We start from the raw sequence: 16,897 nt of genomic DNA, 5'->3' as shown, positions 1-16,897 counted from the left end.
CACAGGCAACTTGGTTCGTGAGAAAAAGAAACCTGTAATCTCAATTGGCCTATTGAAACCCATCAGTCAGTGTACTGTCCGATATCCAGCATACATCCATGTAATATTCTCTTGTGAATGAGCCCTAAGTGTTTTAAAATCATTTAGACAAAGATTTTCTAAGTAAGTACACCAGCTTCATCAAATCTAAGAAATCTATTCAATATTTTTATATATTTTGTATTGTGTGATTTGGTGACAGACACATGATAACTAGCATACAATTATTATTTGATAAACTCTATACTACATATTGAAAGAACATAATCCTATTTTACATTAGACTTACCTTTGCGATAGTTCGTAGTATTATGCAGTAATCCTTCCCTCTCTCTAGAGGAGCATTATAGAATTCTCCATAATATTGTCTGTCTCCCACAGAGAATTCCAGGTGGTCCGGAACATCTCCAGGAAAAAACTCAGCGGTGACATATCCTTGGGTCTTTGATGCATTATTAAAGTAAGTGACAGCTTCCAAAGACTCACAGGTGAACGAGCACCCTCGGACCAACTGGATCACAAATACCTGGTAGGAACTAAAATTGGGAAATATTGGGTAAAGTCGTAAAACTACCTGGCTTTTCATTGTACACGCTACAAGCAGATACTGAATATTACTGGATTTCACCAGTATTACCAGTATTACCGTAATTAAATTATTTTAGGCTATGCACACAATGTTACAAAGAAAGCTGCTGATCACTAAATAGTGTGTGCAGCAGGATGGCTATTGAAACCTACAGTATATGTATAGGGTTTGCTGGTCTTAATACCACTGAATATTCATGGTCAAGCAATAAAAAAATACACTATTGTGCTCATTATCCCCTATTCTAATATCCTTAGTAGTGTTATTAGTGATAATTACCCCCACTCTCAATTATTCCAGAATCAACTGATTGCTCTGGGTCTACATGCTGTATCACCTGGCATTTTTTTTGCCATACATATTTCCGAACGGCAGCCACAGTTGCAACAAAACCACACAAAAAAATCATGAAAATATAACTTTATACAGGGCTCATTTAAGTGAATGGGCAGCTAGGTACTCTAATACTCTGACTTAGGGCAGAGACAGACTGCCGTATTTCTCGTGCGAGAATCACATCGTAAACCTCATACTGGCCGGCACCTCTCCTGACCTGAGCTTGACAGCTGCATAGTAATCCATCACGCTGTCTTGCTCAGGTCAGGAGAGGTGCCGGCCAGTCCGTGCAGTGCGATGCGATTCTCGTACAAGTTATATGGCTGTCTGTCTCTGCCCTTAAGGCCACGTTCACGTATTCAATATTTAGTCAGAATTTTACTTTGGTATCAGTAAGCCAAAACCAGGAGTGGAACATTCAGAGGAAAATTATAATAGAAACACATCACCACTTCTGTATTATCACCCACTGCTGGTTTTGGCTTACAGATACTGAGGTAAAATACTGACTAAATACTGAACGTGTGACCGTAGCCTTACAGAGTGGATATCAAGAATTTAACACTTTCCCTATGACTTACATATGCAGTCTACAGGGTTGACTAAATGGAACACTCAGGAGGTCCATTCAAGGAAACCCCTATCCTCAGGCCACGTTCACACGTTGAGTATATGGTCAGTATTTTACCTCAGTATTTTCTAGGCCAAAACCAGGAATGGGTGATAGATATAGAAGTGGTGACGTGTTTCTATTATACGTTTCCTCTGACTGTTCTTCTCCAGGTTTTGGCTTACAAACACTGAGGTAAAATACTGACCAAATACTCAACATGTGAACGCGGCATCACAGAAATACTCATTACATTAGCTGTCATGGTACTTAAAGGGAACCTGTCACCCAATTAATGCTGCCCAAACCATGGCAGAAATTCGCACAGGAAAAAAAAAGGGCAGCAGTATTTACCTGTCCAGGTCTCAGAACTAATGCACTATGAGGATGCAGCAAACCCATGTAATAAAGATGGTGGCAACACATGTGCCAAATACTGATGAGACAACCACTCACAACCCACCAATTCATGGAGAGGATGATTGCTGAGTATTAAAAATTGTACACAAATAAAGGCTTGTGTAGGGCGCTGGTCACACACAGGTAGTGCACAGTGTCTGGCTTACAGCGTATAAGTGACACCTATACTGTAGACTAGGCGGGCTGCCCAGCACTATAAAAGTGCACTCCATGAGGACAGACACCCCAGTTTACAAGTTTGTAAGTAGTTGTCTCATCAGTATGTTGGACCTGTGTTACCGCCATCCAAACCATGGCAGCATGAATTAAAGCCTGACTGCTCGACTGCAGCCAGGTTTTGTTTTCGTTGAAACACTCTGCAGCTTTTCAAAGTAAAGCAAACTTGACTACAACTGTGCAGCCAGGCTCTGCTTTGTACTGCCCATGGTTTGGGCAGGATGAATCGAATGACAGTTTCCCTTTAAAGTTCTGATGAACATCTTGTCCAACCTGAAGAAAACATGAACTAGGCATGTTCACTATAAGGACCATTACTCTTCGTTCAAGTCGTTAGATCAGGGGTGGGGAACGTCCGGCCCGCGGGCCATATACGGCCCGCCATATCATCTGATCTGGCCCGCAGCCACTCCAGAGCCGCGATCCGGTACCTTGTTGCAGGAGCCAGAAGAGCAGAGGAAGACTCTTGCTCTGCTTCCTAGCCCCGCCCGCCGGATACCGCGTACTGATACGTGCACGCACTGACGGGGACTGAGCACACCCTGCCGGACCCCAGCGGCCCCCGCGCACTGATACCGGCTAATCATGGGTATCTGGAGCTGGAGGAGTCACCGCGCACCACTACCCAATGTGAGCTGCGCTGGACTCTGTCTGCGGCCTGCCTTCTTCATCACCCCGGCCTGCCTTCTTCATCACCCTGGTCACCGGTGCGGTGGTGACCGTTTGCTGCTGTGTATGCGGTGCGGGGTTTGGGGGCCATCCAGGAGGCCTGGTCAGCGGGACTTACTTCCGTCACTGTGTACTCACTGGACCACTCCAACACCAGGTCAGTATGTGCTGCCTAATGGAGACCTGTGCTGCTTAATGAGGACCTGTGCTGCCTAATGGGGACCTGTGATGCCTGCCTATTGGGGACCTGTGCTGCCTAATGGGGACCTGTGATGCCTGCCTATTGGGGACCTGTGCTGCCTAATGGGGACATTTGCCTGCCTAATGGGGACCTGTGCTGCCTAATGGGGACCTGTGCTGCCTAATGGTGACATTTACCTGTCTATTGGGGACCTGTGCTGCCTAATGGTGACCTGTGCTGCCTAATGGGGACATTTGCCTGCCTAATGGGGACCTGTGTTGCCTAATGGGGACCTGTGCTGCTTAATGGGGACGTGTGCTGCCTAATGGGGACATTTGCATGCCTAATGGGGACCTGTGCTGCCTAATGGGGACCTGTGCTGCCTAATGGTGACATTTGCCTGTCAATTGGGGACCTGTGCTGCCTAATGGGGACCTGTGCTGCCTAATGGGGACATTTGCCTGCCTAATGGGGACCTGTGTTGCCTAATGGGGACCTGTGCTGCTTAATGGGGACGTGTGCTGCCTAATGGGGACATTTGCCTGCCTAATGGGGACCTGTGCTTCCTAAAGGGGACCTGTGCTGCCTAATGGGGACATTTACCTGCCTGTTGGGGACCAGTGCTGCCTAATGGTGACATTTGCCTGTCAATTGGGGAGCTATGCTGCCTAATGGTGACCTGTGCAGCCTAATGGGGACATGTACCTGCCTAATGGGGACCTGTGTTGCCTAATGGTGACCTGTGCTGCCTAATGGGGACATTTACCTGCCTAATGGGGACCTGTGCTGCCTAATGGGGACATTTGCCTGCCTAATGGGGACCTGTGCTGCCTAATGTGGACATTTACCTGCCTATTGGGGACCAAATATTGTTGGCTAATGTTTAAGTTATTAATGAGTGATGAGCGAGTATACTCGTTGCTCGGGCTTTCCTGAGCATGCTCGGGTGTCCTCTGAGTATTTTGGCGTCCTCGGAGATTTAGTTTTCGTCGCCTCAGCTGCATGATTTATGGCTGCTGGACAGCCTGAATACATGTGAGGAATGCCTGTTTGTTAAGGAATCCCCACATGTATTCAGGCTGTCCAGCAGCTGCAAATCATGCAAATGCGTCGACAGAAACTAAATCTCCGAGCACTCCAAAATACTCAGAGGACACCTGAGCATGCTTGGGAAAACCCGAGCAACGAGCACACTCGCTCATCATTATTAATAATTTTATGCGGCCCCCAAACTCTATTATAAATTCCAAATGGCCCTCGGCAGAAAAAAGGTTCCCCACCCCTGCATTAGATCAATGGTTAGGCCTGGACTCATCATAATACAAATACGAAAATATGCATGGGGTCTAAATTTTCAGCAAAAAACTAGGGCCTGATTCAGCAAAACAATTTCAACAGAATTCTGATATAAATCGTTCTGAAAAGTCGCAAAAAATGTGTGTAACTCGGAGTTGCACAAAATTTTTACAGCATTTGTCAATTGGACAAGTTTTTCCAAAGTCTGCCAAAAACGGGTGTAATAGGGAGTATAGTATGGTTGTGATACCATAGCTCATCTAATTCATGAAGAGCTGTGGCATTCCTTACACCAAAAATCTTAATCCAGTCCCTGACTGGAGTAAGATTTGGGGCGAAGCATATGGAGGCATACACCGCTTGTCAGATATTCCCGATTCATTGGGAGGCATGTGTCTCTTAATCAGTCAAGAGCCTCTGACTCCAACAAGCCCAGTCATCAAGAACGGCATACAAAATCAATAGCCTTGACAAATCGGGACCTACAGGTGCATCTCACAAAATTAGAATGTCATCAGAAAGTTAATTTATTTCATTTCTTCAATACAAAAAGTGAAACTAAAATATTATATGGAGTCATTACAGAGTGATCTGTTTCATGTGTTTATTTCTGTTAATGTTGATGATTATGGCTTACAGCAAATGAAAGCCTAAAAGTCATTATCTCAGTAAATTAGAATACTTTATAACACCAGATTGAAAAAATTATTTTTAAATCCGAAATATTGGCCTACTGAAATCTATTTTCAGTAAATGCAGTCATTACTTTGTCGGGGCTCCTTTTGCATCAATTACTGCATCAATGCGGCGGCGTGGCATGGAGGCGATCAGCCTGTGGCACTGCTGAGGAGTTATGGAGGCCCTGGTTACTTTGATAGCAGCCTTCAGCTCGTCTGCATTGCTGGGTCTGGTATCTCTCATCTTCCTCTTGACAATACCCCTGTCATGATCTGAGTTTGATCTGACAGAGTTACACCAGGTATTGGTACTTTTGGCAGTGTGGACAGGTGCCAAGTCCTGCTGGAGAATGAAATTTACATCTCCAAAAACTTGTCGGCAGAGGAAAGCATGAAGTGCTCTAAAAATTTCCTGGTAGACAGCTGCGCTGACTTTGGTCTTGATAAAACACAGTGGACCTACACCAGCAGATGACAGGCCATGGAGAGGTTATCGTAGTGGGTGAGAACACAATGTTGCTTCAGGACGTCTACAGTTACTGCGCTCGTGGCACAATACTTTTCCCGCTTCCTGACTTTAAAAGTTGGGAGGTATGCCCATCTGAGACAGCAACTATTTGCCTCAAAACGTTTTTGTTTTTTTTTTTTTGGGGGGGGGGGCTGGCTGGCAATTAAGACCTTTACTATGGGGCTCATGATTTCTATGTATTCCTCTGGTAGGGAAGATAAGATGTTTAGTTCCATTGTGCAAGAAATTCATGTAGTTTTTGTAACATTGGAAGGACACTTACCTGATTGGTCCATTTCTATCTTTCCTCTGAAAACTAATTTTTGGCAACTGACTGTGAGCTGGCACAATTTTCAGTTTAGGAGGTGGTGCATCTGAAAATGGATATACTAAGATTTATTGAAGGAAACAAGGACAAAGAAAAAAAGGCAATTTCATAGCGGAATGAACTTTTTTTGCTACACACAAATACAAATGTATAGTTCATGTTTGTATTACGACATATAGATATCCTCAAAGCTCCAGTAACAATGGTTGTGGAATTTTCATGATTTCATAAGGTGATTTCCAAACAGTTCCAGGGAGTGCTGGAGGCCATGAACTTATAAAAGCATCTCTTTACAGCATTGACTCAAGGATCATTAAAGGGATTGGTCAGTGGAAATAAGTAATCACGTATCCATGTGATAATTTGCTGATCATGGAGGTCCAACTGCGGGGGTCTTCAACGAATGGCTGAACAGGGAAGGAAACTTTTATCCCTGATAGAATGCAGCGGCATTGCAGATGCTTGACCTCGGCTACATTTATTCCCTATAGAACTGCTGTGAGCTATTTCCAGCAGTCCACATAGAGAATGAATGGAGTGGCGGTCGGGCATCCATTCTGCTGTTCGGTGTGCGTTCCAGAGGTTGGTCCCCAACCAGTCAGTACTTTTCAGATAGATGATAATTTGTTTTCACCAGACAACCCTTTTAAACATGTAACTTCACTTTCTACCTTTCTATTGTTTTTCTATTTCTGTTGGACTAAAGACTACCATGAACAGCACGGTTATTGTCTCCTCATGGCATGTCACAACTTCTACTGGATTAGTTACTCAAAAAAAATCTAAAAATGCATCATGGAAAAGCCCACTGAAGCTATAAAAAAAAACAAGCTTTTGAGATATTTGTTCACTATGGGTATTTTTTCAGCATCATTTGAAAATTGTAGATACTATTGTTTTTGCTCATACAGATTGTATTAATGCACAGCACCATCTAGTGTTCAATTAGTTGCTGTACCATTTAAGCCGGACCACACATGGTGATAGCAATAAATAAACTTATGATATCATTTTAAAACTTTGACATCTCTAAACTCTCTTTAAGAAGTCAAGAATGCTTCTCATGACTAGTAATTGTATTTACTGAGCCACTTTTTGAACATCTAAGGTTCCCATAAAGTTATATCTTCTAGATCTCTTTCCTTAATAGCATGCTTATTACTTCACTGAATAATTTTATTTCTTAATCTGAACTAACCAGTATACAATACTTTACACCTGTCCATTACACAAAAATAGACTAGGACAGCAAAATATAAAGTATAATTGCTTATTATCTCCCAGTTAAAGGGATTGTACACTACTAGGACAACCCCTTCTCAATCTGAATGTTTGCCCCCATTAGTAATAACACCTATACTCCCCTCACGTGCCATTGCCATTCCAGCGGTGTCAGCACTTGAGTTCGCGGGGCTCATGTGAGGTTATGTCAAGCGAGTCCTGCACCCAATCAGCGCCAGCGTTACTGTTCCCGCCTTCGGACGTACAGTTGTGCTCAAACATTTGCATATCCCAGCAGAATTTTTGTTTTCTTGGCCTTTTTTCCGAAAATATGAATAACGCCAAAACTTTTTCTCCACTCATGGTTAGTGGTTGGGTGAAGCCATCTCAAGGTATGTGAACTTTTATTCAGGGTCATTTGGATGTTTTGGGTTGTCATTATGATTTAAAAAGAGAAAACACAGTAGTTTGACAATAAGTGACTTCACCCAACCACTAACCATGAGTGGAGAAAAAGTTTTGGTGTTATCATTCATACTCTCTAAAAAAAGGCCAAGAAAGCAAAAATTCTGCAGGGGTATGTAAACCTTTGAGCACAACTGTATAAGTAATCAAGAGGGAGTAAGCGGCCAGTCACAGCCCTACTTCCTATTTTTTGTATATGTCACTTCCGAAAAAAAAACAGGTATGAACATGTTCAAGCTAAGAGTAGCCACCTCCATGCATAACTAACAAATTAAAGCTGCCCTCTGTAACGCTATAGCACACAAACATGAAATATATGAAATTGGAATTGCATTGTTGCTCTAGAAAATAGGTTAAAACTAAAATACTTAGAGCATAAATATGGATATGAATATGGAGAGTTTTACATGTATATAGACTGTATTTGTTTGCAGTGTTTGGCTCCCTATAGTGACAAGTGTCATAATCGCAGTCTTATCTTCATTGTGTTTTACTTTCACTTTCAATGTCTAATCTTTCCCTCCTTTTGCAGTGCATTATGGTAAGCTTTGAAGTGCATTCTGGTAGCTTTGCAGTGCATTATGATAGATTTTGCAAAGCATTGTGGTAGTTTCCCTCCAGTTTGTCCATTTTCCTTCAGCCTGCATTCAGGAAGCATCTCATCTTTCCTCTCCCCTTGTGATTGTATCGCTGGTATGTACTCATTCTTTCTGTAGCTAATTCCTGTCTTATTTAGCCTAGTTTAATCAGTCCTGCACCCTGGTCAGCTATTAGAGCGCAATGTTCATTCACAGTGTACTATGTATGTTATGTATAATGTATTTCTACTATGCCCCTGTACTGATTCTATGTATATTGTATTCCTTTCTGTTTCATCGCATCAATATATCAAGTTCAATAAAAGTACAGACTCAACCTATAGTCTCCTTATTGGACCCCGGTATAGCAGTTTAGCTGCAAATAAAGTCTGCCTTATTCAGTGAGGACAGAACAATGAGAGTATCCATGTGTAATCAAAGACAAAATTCTATTTCGAATAGGGATCTCCACTAGAATGACTCTGGAAAAAGTTTTTTAAGTTGTCACTTTGATCTTTCATATACAACTAAAAGAGTGGTTCTGCGGTATTTAAAACTCAATTCACATTCTATATTAGAGACTTAGAAGGCTCCATTGCAGTTGTAAGGAGGTGGACTGCTGCTGTCACATTCCTTTTTCCTGAAGACTGTGTTGTGCCAGATGGTAGGTCAAGATAAAGTAAATGTTTGACTTTGTTAGTGATGAAGCTGTATTCTACCCAGCAACAGGTAGCTGATAAGGACAGTGAGTTAAGAGTTGGGACAAGCCCAGAGAGGGAGGGGCTATGTGGTAACACTTGTTGATCAGGACTGTAGTGTTAAAGCTTGTTTGTGGTGAAGTAGGGAGAAACAGTGGACATAGAGAGCCCTGGAGTAACTATTGAGTAAGGAAACTGTGTGGAAAATGCTTCAAGTTTTAAAGGAAATGTTCCTAAGACTGTGTACCTGCTATCATTTGTATATTATCCTCATCAAGTTGCCATTCAGTAAAGAGTTTAGCTTTGAATGGTGGTCTCCCTCATTGAACTGTGAAACCTCTGGTCCTCACAAATATTAAATGCGACCTGCGTAATGCCCTCACAGCACAAGTCCACACACCCAGCCAGGATCTCCACTTTCATGTAACATGCCGAAGGAGGCGTATATAGGGGGGCAGCCGGGGCATTTGCCCCAGGGCAGCTGGCAGGGGGGTGCAATCAGGCTGTCTAATGCGATGGTCCGAGGTGTCTCCCCCGGTGACTGCATTTTGACCCCACCTCGACTGGGAGTCAGCCATTCTGTGAGCCAACTGTCAGGTCATGTGATCACGCTACTCACGGCACTTGCTGACGCAAAGTGGCATGAAGAACATTGGTGGTAAGTACTCCAGACCAGTGGAGATGAATACACCAAAGATTAAGTATAACGGGGGAGATGTAATGTGTGTCGGAGAGTTACTGTGTGGTAGAGTTAGTGTCGTAAGGGAGATTTAATGTAACAGGGATGGGGAAGATTTGAGGACACAGTTTGGGGAGCAAGGAAGGGACAGGTACAGATACAATATGGGGAGTAAGGGGAAATGGGGGCATGCATAAGGAAACAGTATAGGAGGATGGGTGTAGTCATCACATGGTGAATGGGGGAGATGGGTGAAGACACACTAGGGCATGTGGGGGATGGATGTGGACACAGTTTGGTGAGTGGGGGTGGGTGCAGACACAGTATGAGGAGCGACGGAGGGAATGTATTGGGGGTGGGTGCCGACAGTATGGTGAGTGGGGGGATTGGTGCGGACAAATATTGGTGAGTGGGGGATTGGTCGTGATCCAAAATGGGGAGGATGGATGCGAACGCAGTATTGGGAGCAAAGGGTGGAATGTATGATGACACAATATGTAGCGCAAGTGAGGAGATGAGTGCAGGCACAGTATGGTGAGTGGCAGGATGGGTGTGGACACTGTATGAGTAGAGAGGGCAAAAAATGTATGCTGACACAGTATAGGGAGCGAGGGTGATGGGATGGGTAAGGACACAGTATGGTGAATTAGGGGGATTTATGAGGAACAAGTATGGAGAATGAGGAAGTAAATATATGAGGAGATAGTATGAGGAGGGAAGGGGAAATGTGTGAGGAAACTATTGAGAGGAATAGTGTGAGGAGATAGTATGGACAGAGAAAAGTGTGAGTGGGCACAGAATTTGACTGAATAGTGTGGGGGGTAGCATGGAGAGACAGGGTAAGGGCACATCCACAATGGGACTGTAAGCCAAGGAGGGGGAGTGTGATGAGGGGGCACAGTATAGAGACTGGGCCCTATAGATGGGACACAGTGTGAAGTAGGTGCCCAGTATGGAAAGGAGAGGGCAGTGTGGAGGGCATGAACCATAAGAGGGACAGTGTGTTGGCTATATTTTGTGCAGGAAAAATATTGAAGGTCAATTATTTATTTAAGGGTAGAGTGTAGGGCAGATAATTTTATTCAGTAGCATTATAATGACACTGCTATTTTTAAGGGCATCGTGTCAGGATGTGCTGCAGAAGTCCGGTGCCTCCCCTGTGTCACACTCATCACCATATCCTCTCCCAGACGCACTCTATCAGGCTTGTCATAGATGTGCCCCAGAGCCTAAAAGAACAAGTTCACCGACATAAGTTCAGGAGCAGAGGAAGAGAGAGAGAAAGCCCATGCTTGTGGAGCCCCCCTTAACAAGAACATTATGATCCCCACCCTCTGCCTTTCATTACCAGAGATCCAGGGATGCAATTCAAAGAACAACGTGCATCCCTCCTTAAAGACCCTAAACAATTTTTTATCTCCGGAAAAATTGTTGGGTAACTTTACCGATGGGTCGGGGTCTGCAAGAGATACATCAGTAGGGCCCCCTCCTGGAACCCCGACGGGACAGACCCCTGTAGAGCATCTGCCACTTCTCTCTGCACCTGTTGGTGCGAATAAACCAGGTTTTGCTGCTCCATAGACAGCTTCTGTATAAGCTGGGAGAGATTATTAATATGCTCAGTGAGAGCCTGTACCGAATCCATAATGTGCTAACACCCCACCACCAGGTGAAGACTGTAAGGTCAGCTATAATGTCAGGAACGCCACACTGCACTTGCTCACTGAGCCAGTATGCATGTCCTGAGTAAAACAAACTGTGCTCAAAGATACCTGTGGAGCGGGGCAGCAGCAGTGAAGATGCGTGCTTCAGACAAACAGGACCTGAAGCATGTGACTGCCAAGGGGCGGAGCCGGCCACAGGTCTCACAGAGGAAGCAGGAGCAGAGAGAAATTGCTTCAGACCAGATAGGACCTAAAGCACCTGACTTCTGGGGGTGTGGCCTAAGCTCTGGATAGCTAGGAGCTGAAGGAAAACTCCTAGAAGGGTAACTGCAGGACAAAGTTACCAAGGGGCATAGACAGGGACATAAACCAGATCAGGCCGGGGTCAAAGCACATGATAGCACGATAGAACCAAAGGATTAGACAAAGCGGATAGTCAGGACGTAGCAAGAGATCAGTAAACCAGAACGGGCAATAGATGGTACAATAGGGACAAACTGTAACAGAGTAACAATAGCCAAGCTAGGAGGTCAGAACTGGAGAAGACAATAGTACCAAAACATGAGACAGAGAACAGACTGAGGGGACAGACCGGGTCATACATGGGAAGCAATCAAGCAATGCAGTATACAAGTACACCAGGGGGTCAGACACACAGCCAGAACAACAGTATAGCTGACAGGGAATCCTAGTCTGGAGTGAGTATAAATACCCCAGATCCAAAGGGAGGCCAGCAAAAGTTAACCCTGAGAGAGCAGGACGTTAACCATGTCCTGTACCATGACAGTTTTTTTGACAGTCTGCCACGAAACAAATTGATCCTGATTGTAATGATTGGGGGGTATTCCAGCTGTGGCTCGCTTGGAGCGCCGCAAATCAGAAGGAGCAGTGAAGTCCCCTGGAGTGGTCGTGTCCGGTTGCAAAAGAGTGAATGATGAGGTGTCGGCTCCGACCGGAGCACTTTCTTCAAGGTCTTCACATGCTTGTTCCTCCCGTAAATCTTCGGGTGGTGGTTCAGAGTCATTCTCCTCTTCATATTCTACTATAACGGGTGGGGATATTTCAGGAGCACCTGGAATCCCTTTCTGTTGAGCAGGATCTTTTGACAGACAGGGACGAAGCATATTCCGGTGGCCACCCGAGTAGCGAGACCCTCCCCTTACTCGGGCTGAATTTCGTACACGGAACCCTCAGAATCGATTCGCCGTTTTATCCTATATGGATTTGCTTCCCACTGGTTCTCCAGTTTGTCGCAAGGATGTTTTTCTCACACTAATACACGGTCATCAACTTGGAGATCTGTCCCCTGCAATGGAGTTCTTTCTGCCTGCTCTAAGGCTAGTTTCACACTAGCGTTTCACTGACCTGCGTTGGTCTGCGCACGGCCGCCACTAAGCTCCACCCCCTGCCACGCCTCCTCATGTCAGCTCCGCCTATGGCCGCATGACACTGCATGCGACCTGCGTACCATATCTTTAGCATTGGGTACGCAGGTCATGCGCAGGTATGCGTTTGCCGGCACACGCGTCCTTTTGATGGTGCGCTGAGCGCACCAAAATGCAACACGGTGAATTTGGCGCAGGTCGGCGCACCGTCAAAAGAACGCATGCACTGGCAAACGCATACCTGCGCATGGCCTGTGTAGCCAATTATAAAGATAGGATACGCAGGTCGCATGCAGCGTCATGCGCCCATAGGCGGAGCTGACATGAGGAGGCGCGGCAGTGGGTGGAGCTTAGCGGCGGCCGTGCGCAGACTGACGCAGGTCAGTGAAACGCTAGTGTGAAACTAGCCTTAGAGCAGGCAAAAGAACGCATGCGCCGGCAAACGCATACCTGCGCACTGCCTGCGTACCCAATTCTAAAGATAGGGTACGCAGGTCGCATGCAGCGTCATGTGCCCATAGGCGGAGCTGACAGGAGGAGGCGCGGCAGGGGGAAGAGCTTAGAGGCGGCCGTGCGCAGACCGACGCAGGTCAGTGAAACGCTAGTGTGAAACTAGCCTAACTGTTAAAGTTTCGTCTGCACTAGGCAATGGAAAGTCTGTAACCGATGACGATGTTCTCGAATCCAGTAGGTCACCCTCGTCCGTGTGTAGTCCTCCTCTGGGTCCAGCTCTAACTCAGTGATCTCTTTTCCTGCACGACCAAACAGCACAGTATATGGGGTACACCTGGTGGTCCGGTGTACCCGATTGTTTTACACCCAGACTAAATCAGCTACATACTCAGGCCACTGGGCCTTCTGGTCCTCCTCCAGAGTTCTCAGCATTTGAATTAACGTGCAGTTGAACCGATCACAGGCTCCATTACCCTGAGGGTGATACGGCGTGGTGCGAGACTTCTCAATTTGGTACATCCTGTGTAGTTCTTCCATCACTTTGAAGAAATATGCAGCACTCACCAATATAGCTGAAAAACTGTGCATCTTTATTTCACATTAAGTCCATCAAGAGATATGTGGACATGCAGGACGGTAGAGGAATGTTAGGGGAGGGAGGTGCCGGACAACGGCTGTTTCGCGATTACTCGCTTCTACGGGTCCAGGTCCATTGAAATATTCATGTTTTTTCATGCAAGCACCTCCGTTTTTTGACTGAAATATATATCGCAATACTTCAGATAAATAGCTCCATCTGTTAATGTGGTGATTTGTGTGCCCTAGTTTGCCGTTCATCTGTTTGCTCTTTGCTGGGATCTTCCATCACTTTCCCTAGAAAGCAGGCCCCCTGGTCTGAATGGATACGCTTCGAACACTCATAGACCTGAATGAAGTTTTTGCAGATGGAACAGGCGGCGGACTCTGCAGTTTGATCTCTAATCGAGGTTACGACGGAAAACTTTGTGAAGTGGTCCACCATAACTAGACAGTATTCGTACTCCTGATGAGCTGGCCCGATGGTCAGGTAGTCTATCATTAATAGTTCCAGAGGAGCAGATGACACTATAGTTTGTATGGGGGCTCTCTGTTCTGGTGGTTTGGCTAGCTCACAGATTCTTGAAAGTCGACAATTCTCTTCTACTACAGCCTTCAACCGAGGATGGAAAACAAACCATTGCAACCACTGGAAGGTCTTTTTCTGGCCAAAATGTGCTCCTCATTCATGAGCTCGGTGTCCACCTTTAGTAGTAGTGTCTTGGGAAGTACCACCTGCCAAGTGACTCCTAATTCTTTCTGTAATTGGGCTTTCCTGTACAACAAGCCATTCTTCATCTGGAGACTTTCCCACTGCTGAAGACTCCGTAGGGTCTCTGGAGAGAGAGCATTTCTTTCTTCTAGACTGAGAAGTTTCTTTAATGTTAACCACTGTCTCATTAGGGTTAGTTCCCCATTTTCCTGTTGTAACCAAACCCACTTGTCGTGTGTTCTCCCCAAGATACCGTTCTGAGCAAGTACTTGTGCCTGTTCCTGCGTAGCCACCACTGTCCTGGCAGAGTCCTAGAATTTGGAGGTTATCTTGCCTTCTAACTTCTCACTCATCCTTGCTTTGACCAGGTCTGCCATGTCTCACCCTGGATAAAGCGTCAGCATGAGTGTTCTCAGCAAATCGTTTGCAGGCGATTTTATACAGAAACTTTGCCATTCTGGCGACCCATCGTTGCTCTAGGGCTCCCAGCTTCATTTTTTCCAGATGTGCCAGTGGGTTGTTGTCAGTACGTACCAATACTTCAGACCCAGACAAGTATTCTGCAAACCTCTCTGCCATAGCCCACACCAACGCCAGCAGCTCTAGCTTAAAGGAACTGTAATTGTCCGGATTTCATTCGGAATCATGAAGGGACCGACTTGCATAAGAGATCACTTTCTCTCTCCTGTCCTGTATCTGCGACAACACAGCCTCAAGCCCATGTAGGCTCCTGTCAGTATGGAGAATGAATGGTTGAGAGAAGTCCGCGTAAGCCAATACTGGGGCTTCTGTCAGTGCTTTCTTCAGATCCTGAAAGGCTTTATCCTGTTCTCCCCAATGGATGGTTCGGTTCTTGCACCCGAGGGTACTCCTTCCAAGAGTTCCAGCAGTTCGCTGTGCGGGCAAAATTTTTCACGAAAAGCTGGTAGTACCCTGTCAGCCCTAAGAAGGCCCAGACGTCCTTCACAGTCTCCGGTGTGGGCCAGTCCTTCACCACAGCAGTTTTTTCTCGGGATGTCTTTACTCCCTCAGCAGAGACAACATGGCACGGGTACTCGATTTGGGTGCGGAACAAATGACATTTCTGAGGCTTCACCTTTAGTCTGTGTCTCTGAAGGTGGGTTAGCACCTGTTCCAGTCTTTGCAGATGGTCCTCGAAAGAAGTGGCATAAACAATAATGTCGTCCAGATAGATGAGCATAGCTTCGAAATTTAAATCACCTATGCACCTCTCCATTAGCCGTTGAAATGTTCCAGGGGCAGTGGCTAACCCGAATGGCATCCAGTTGAATTAATACAGGCCCCGGACGGGCAGGGTGAGCACAGTCTGCCCCGGCGGTAGATCAAGTTTGGTCGAGGCTGGAATGATCACTTTTCCCAACGTACCCCATCACTGGAGGATTCTTGAGCCTGAACTATACGGATCAACTGTTGGAACACTCTCCTCTGGGGGTGTGCACGCTCCACTGCTTCAGAATTTCATCAGAGGGCTCACTGATTAGGAGGCTCCTGAACTCCTTTAGGACATTCATCCCCAGCGTGACGGCATGTACACTACCTACTTCTCCATGGGTCAGCACCAGACCCTTGTGCCCCAGGTCCTTGCCAGAAAGGGTTATGTGCATTCACACCACTCCTCCGACCGGAATGGGCAAGTGATTGCCAGCTGTCAACTTTACCACCGGACTCCACTCAGGCCACACTGCTTCAGGAAAATGTTGCCTGAAATAGGTATCAGGCATCGTATTCACCTGCGAGCCAGTATCCACCAGGCAACATACTGCTAGACTGTCCATTTCGTCTCAGACCAAAGGGCACGTTGAAACTAGATTTGTGGGACTTCCACTACTCTCTCGTGACTGTTCAGGCTCCAGGCAGCGTCTCCTAGGCTCGGACCCTTCTAGTTTAACGGTCAGTGTGGCTGGGGTCTCCCCCTATGTGGACACTCTCTAGTCAAATGTTCAGTTTCTCCACAATTTAAACAGATAAGGGGCCTCTGTCTGCGGGTCATTCTGGATTCCGGGTCATCTCTGCCCCTGGCGGATTCGGGGCTCCCCCAGACTTCTTTACCTCAGCCAACGCCCCTCTAATATCTTGAAGTTTTCTCGGGAATTCTTCCACCCATTGGGGTTCGGTAATCTTGTTTACAGGTACCTCTTTGCTCTGGACCTTCCCTACCAGGACTGTCAACCCCTGCTCTTGTTCCCATGGCGGGCTTTGCTTCCCACCTCAGAAAAAGTCAGGTGCGGCTTCACCCGCAAGCGCTCCCGTAAAGCCTGGTTTGTCAGCACGTCCCGCAAGCCCATCACCAACTGATCCCGCAGCATTACGTCAGTAGGACCTACTCCTATGCTGTCTTTTCTAACGATGGCAGTGTGTAACTCTTGAAGAGCATTCATATACTGGGTCACAGTCTCCCCGTCCTTCTGCATACGACTGAACAGACGCATCCTCATCTCCCCTTCGTCCGTGGGGTCCCCATGGGTCTCTTCCAAAATTTGCAGCACCTTGTTAAAAGTGTCCCATTCTCTGGGGGTTCGTAGCATCACTGAGTCTCTAGCTTCTCCATCTAACGCCATTATGGCCACCTCGGCTTC

General features: G+C 46.1%; 1 protein-coding gene across 1 annotated transcript in view; it reads right to left on the bottom strand.

Moving 5' to 3' along the window:
* Positions 1-16,897, bottom strand: part of SUSD1 (sushi domain containing 1) — a 488,868-nt gene that overhangs the window by 162,634 nt on the left and 309,337 nt on the right. The window contains exons 19-20 of the mRNA XM_073549625.1: positions 5,825-5,915; positions 329-575 (exon numbers count right to left, since the gene is read on the bottom strand). Of these exons, the coding sequence (XP_073405726.1) occupies positions 329-575; positions 5,825-5,915 (338 nt within the window). The remainder of the gene's footprint in view (positions 1-328; positions 576-5,824; positions 5,916-16,897) is intronic.

Source organism: Dendrobates tinctorius, unplaced genomic scaffold (genome assembly GCF_039654945.1).
Source record: "Dendrobates tinctorius isolate UK_male_01 unplaced genomic scaffold, ASM3965494v1 ptg000160l, whole genome shotgun sequence".
Classification (NCBI taxonomy): Eukaryota; Metazoa; Chordata; class Amphibia; order Anura; family Dendrobatidae; genus Dendrobates; species Dendrobates tinctorius.
Note: the sequence above shows the minus strand (reverse complement) of the source record. Positions and strands in the feature narration are given on the sequence as shown.